Source organism: Primulina huaijiensis, chromosome 15 (assembly GCF_012295235.1).
Source record: "Primulina huaijiensis isolate GDHJ02 chromosome 15, ASM1229523v2, whole genome shotgun sequence".
NCBI lineage: Eukaryota > Viridiplantae > Streptophyta > Magnoliopsida > Lamiales > Gesneriaceae > Primulina > Primulina huaijiensis.
In genome coordinates, this window is record NC_133320.1 from 23,104,120 (window position 1) to 23,108,321 (window position 4,202).

Consider the following 4,202-nt stretch of genomic DNA (forward strand, 5'->3'; position numbering starts at 1 on the left):
AAAAAATACTTAGTCTGAAGATGAGGTTTCATTTTCGATCATATTTTGTAAATTAATTATATACGAAATTTAAATAAATTTTCAATCTTGAATATATAAATTGAGACTGGAGCCAACAGCACATTTTACAACTTCAACCTGCGTTCTCCATTAGGTGACTCATGCAATTTTCGATCACTCTCCGTAACACATTCATTGATTTATTTATTATAAATAGAAGTGAAATCGAAGCCTCAACCATCATCAGAAAAAGCAAATTAAATCAAATAATACTCAATCGAAATCATCATAAATGGCAGCAATGAAGTCTGTTTCATCTCTGGTACTTGTCATTGTGTTGGCTGCTCAAAGCCAGATGATACCACGGTCACTAGCACAAACTTGCTCTTCCTCGCTCTCCGCCCTCAATATTTGTGCACCTTTTGTCATGCCCGGAGCAGCCGCCGCTCCCCCCAGCCCCGACTGCTGCAACGCCCTCCAGACCATCGAGCACGACTGTCTCTGTAACACTATCAGGATCGCCTCCCGTATGCCCGCCCAATGCAACCTCCCTCCTCTCACCTGCGGCGGTCAGTATCTCGACCTTAATTTATACATATTAATAAACTTTCGTTTTTCTAAAATATACATAAATTACATCACATTCATTAAAATAAAATGTTTTCTAATAATACAACCGAATTCATTGCACAAGATTTAAAATTCTCTACTTGCATCAGTTGAATTTTATTTTATTTCTGATTGCAGCAAACTGAGGTGGACGCATGCAGTACTGCTGGTTCCCAGTAATAATGGGAAGAAATAATGAATAATACTTTCGAAATCTTGTGAGGTCTATATATGACTGCTCTACTGAATCCTGGTTTACAATTTAACATTTTATTGTAATCTATTTCAGAAAAAAAGAGCAATTGGTCAATAATAAAGATGCTTTTATATATATTCCAATATCGTTATAATTTCGACCGAAATCATTTCATAAAATGCATGCATGGATATTCCAGTAATAAACTGTCCTTTTTCTCGTTAGGCAATCTAAATTAAATAGACTAAAACCCCTTCAATTGGGAAAAACAAATATGATGAAAATATTATAAGGTCAAAACCAATAGTACAAATCTTCTGCAACATTGTATAGCTTGAATCAAATTTAATGAGTAGCAACTTTTTTTTTCGACTTTTTATAAACAACACACATGACAAATATTTATTGGTGATAAACAGATTGTCACTTGAAATATCACGAAAGTTTTCTACTGCAGAATTAATCAATCATATTGTTAATAAATTTACTATTTAATTTAACTAAGGTTATATGTATGTTAAATCTATATTNTATATTTGAATGAGGTCAGCACTATTTATACAAGTGTCAACACTAATCTCTAGCCCTAAAAAGGAAAAAGGAAATTAAATCTTCCATATACAACGGAAAGGACTAATTATATAATCGTGAATCTCACAAACAAAGAAATTCTGTCAAGTAGGGTTTCAAACAAAGTCCATCTCCACGGGAGGTATCTGTTCAAGTTTCACATTCATGATTTACTTATAACAATTGATTAAAATTATTGAACACGTCATCTGGATCCCCGTGAAAGCAGCCATATAGTTCAAGATCACGTATAGACTCTACTGTCAACAAAGATAGCTAGAATCTAGGTTTCATTTGGTTAGATCAATGGATGGAACAATCTACGTGGAGCAATCACAAGATCTTAGGTCTCTTAATGTTTCTCACAGTGATAACGCAAGTGATGACAAGATTCTCGAAATAGGCACATGGAAACCACTAGACAAATCAACAGAATGTCACCCGTGTCTGAATACTTCTCAGCATGGAATAACACATGCAGAACGGGAATATAACAAAAGTGACTCCATATCTATACTTTCATCAAAACTTCAGAACCTGAGTCCCGGTATATCTTCAGAAGAAGTCTCGTCCATACGATCTCTCACTTGTTTGTTCAAGAAACAGATCGTGTGAGAACCCGAAATTTTCGAATACAATCAAAGGTATGAGACAAATTCATCGAATACAATCAAATGGATTGGACAAATTCATTATGCATGAAATGTCCCTTGATATACCAAAGTGACTCTTGGTATGCATGGATGAATTTATTATGAAAGAGATGACCCTTGATATACCAAAGTGACTCTTGGTGTGCATGGATGAATGAATGAACACAATTAATACTTGCTTGGAATGCAAGGGGTTGGCCATGAGGAAGTTCAAAGGGCAAAAGCTCACCTATAAATACACCATTGTATGTTGAAGAGACCACACCCAAAATCATCACAAAAATTCATCCCTCTCCTCTCCTCTACTCTCCATTTCGACGTGTAAGGCAAGAAGAAAAAAGGGGAAGGCTCCGTGCAGTCCGAGTGATCAGAATATACGTCGAAATGCTGCTGGATTTGCTTCATAAATCTAGGCAAAATACTGCAAGGTTTCGGTCACCGTCTGACCGAAATTCAACGGGAGTTGTACTTCAGGACTTGGCAATTTCGAAAACTACACCTTCGAATTCGGTAAGTGGATTTTTGCTATGTATTTCTTTCTAATTTAAAATTTGTATAAGTATGACATGCTTGTATGTGTGTCAAATAATTTTCGAAAAATGCTATATTATGTATTATAAAAATCTCGATCGATGTACGATATGTTCTTCTGGTCTCGACGTTCTTTGAATCTGCTGAGTCCTCTCATAATTCTGATAAGTAATATTTGATGAATCTGATTTTGTAATACACTGTTATGATTCGAGTTGGATATGGAACGACGATTGTAAATTCTGTTATGGCCCCCATCAGTGGGTATAAAACTGTGTTTTGGCCTCACCCCTTAGAGGAATAACATATGTGGGACAATTTGACCATGGATGACGAGATGAATAACAGTGTTCCGTTTGTTCTGATCTGATCTGATCTGTTCTGAATTTTTATGATAAGTTATGTTTCACTCTTCGAGTCTGATTCGGTTAATGTTTGATATGATAAGTTTGAAAGTCTGTTAAAAGATGTTTTAAAATTATCTTTATATGTATTTGTGGTAATCGATCGGCCTCTACTTACTGAGTGTTTCCCAAAGCACTCACCCCTTTCATCACTCCCCAGATAAAAATGAAGAACAATGGAACGAGGAGGAACATGAGACGTTCTGGGGCTGGTGATCGCACCAAAAGATCTAGACTCAAGACTTAGAATTTATTTCGCTTCCGCAATCCTGATGTATTTTTATTCTATTGCAAAGTAAAGACAATGTTTTATTTATGAAAAAGACTGGTTTTTGGCATTTCGATACGAGGCTTAATTGTTTTCAAGTAATTGTTAAACAATGCCGGATGTCACCGACGCCTCGATCTCGGGGCGTGACAGATCGAGCCGCATCAGAGACCGATGAAAACAGTCCAATTGTTCGCTATGCTTTGTCCACACCTACAATCTGCATGCATAGAAGACTATCTTTCACTCCCACGAGGAACAAGTGCTCGAGAAGTTTTGCTGACGACTACTTTTGTCATCCTAACTACATGGCAAACACTGAATCATCCCTCGCAAAACTCAGGTCTCCAAGTAGAGAATGCAGCTTGAGGAACTTGGTCCAGGTGGGAAGCTTAATCCGGTTCTCCGGGAAAATGAAGTCCAAAAAGAGTTCGATATTTGAAATTCAAGTATAATTTTGTATTCAAATCAATTTTTTAAGTTAGGCTACAAAACTTTGAAAATACATTCATCATTCACATTATCATTTCACAATTCACCAAATTAAACCCAAAATTTCTCACGCAAGACAAGCAATTGAGTGTTGTATAGCCTAGTCATTTTAGATACATTTTAGCATGCTTTGTAGTTACGGCTCTGTCCAAATTACTTCTATATCCGAAAGAATTTTCTATGTGATTAGAGGTGTAAATTCCATTTTGAAAGTGAGATTGAATGTGTCATCTAAGAATAATGATTCTTGATGTTCTTGATGTCTTCAAAGTTGTTTTAGGGATAATTGTTATTATCTACTGAAGTAATAATTTGTACCCTTTATGAATATAATGGAGATTTATTTTGGTGGATTTCGATCTCATGGTTTTTCCTTAATTTGGATTTTCTACGTAAAAATTGTTTTATTATTTTTCTTTATAATTATTATCACTGTTGATATTATGAAAATATTTTGATCCGAAATTATCGCTAAAGAG

General features: G+C 35.5%; 1 protein-coding gene across 1 annotated transcript; it reads left to right on the plus strand.

The window, feature by feature from the left end:
• The first annotated feature begins 245 nt into the window (after positions 1–245).
• Positions 246–966, plus strand: LOC140958561 (stamen-specific protein FIL1-like). Its single transcript, XM_073416049.1, has 2 exons — positions 246–569; positions 748–966. The coding sequence occupies exons 1-2, from the start codon at positions 293–295 to the stop codon at positions 753–755; spliced, it is 285 nt and encodes a 94-aa protein (XP_073272150.1). The 5' UTR covers positions 246–292; the 3' UTR covers positions 756–966.
• The last annotated feature ends 3,236 nt before the right edge of the window (positions 967–4,202 follow it).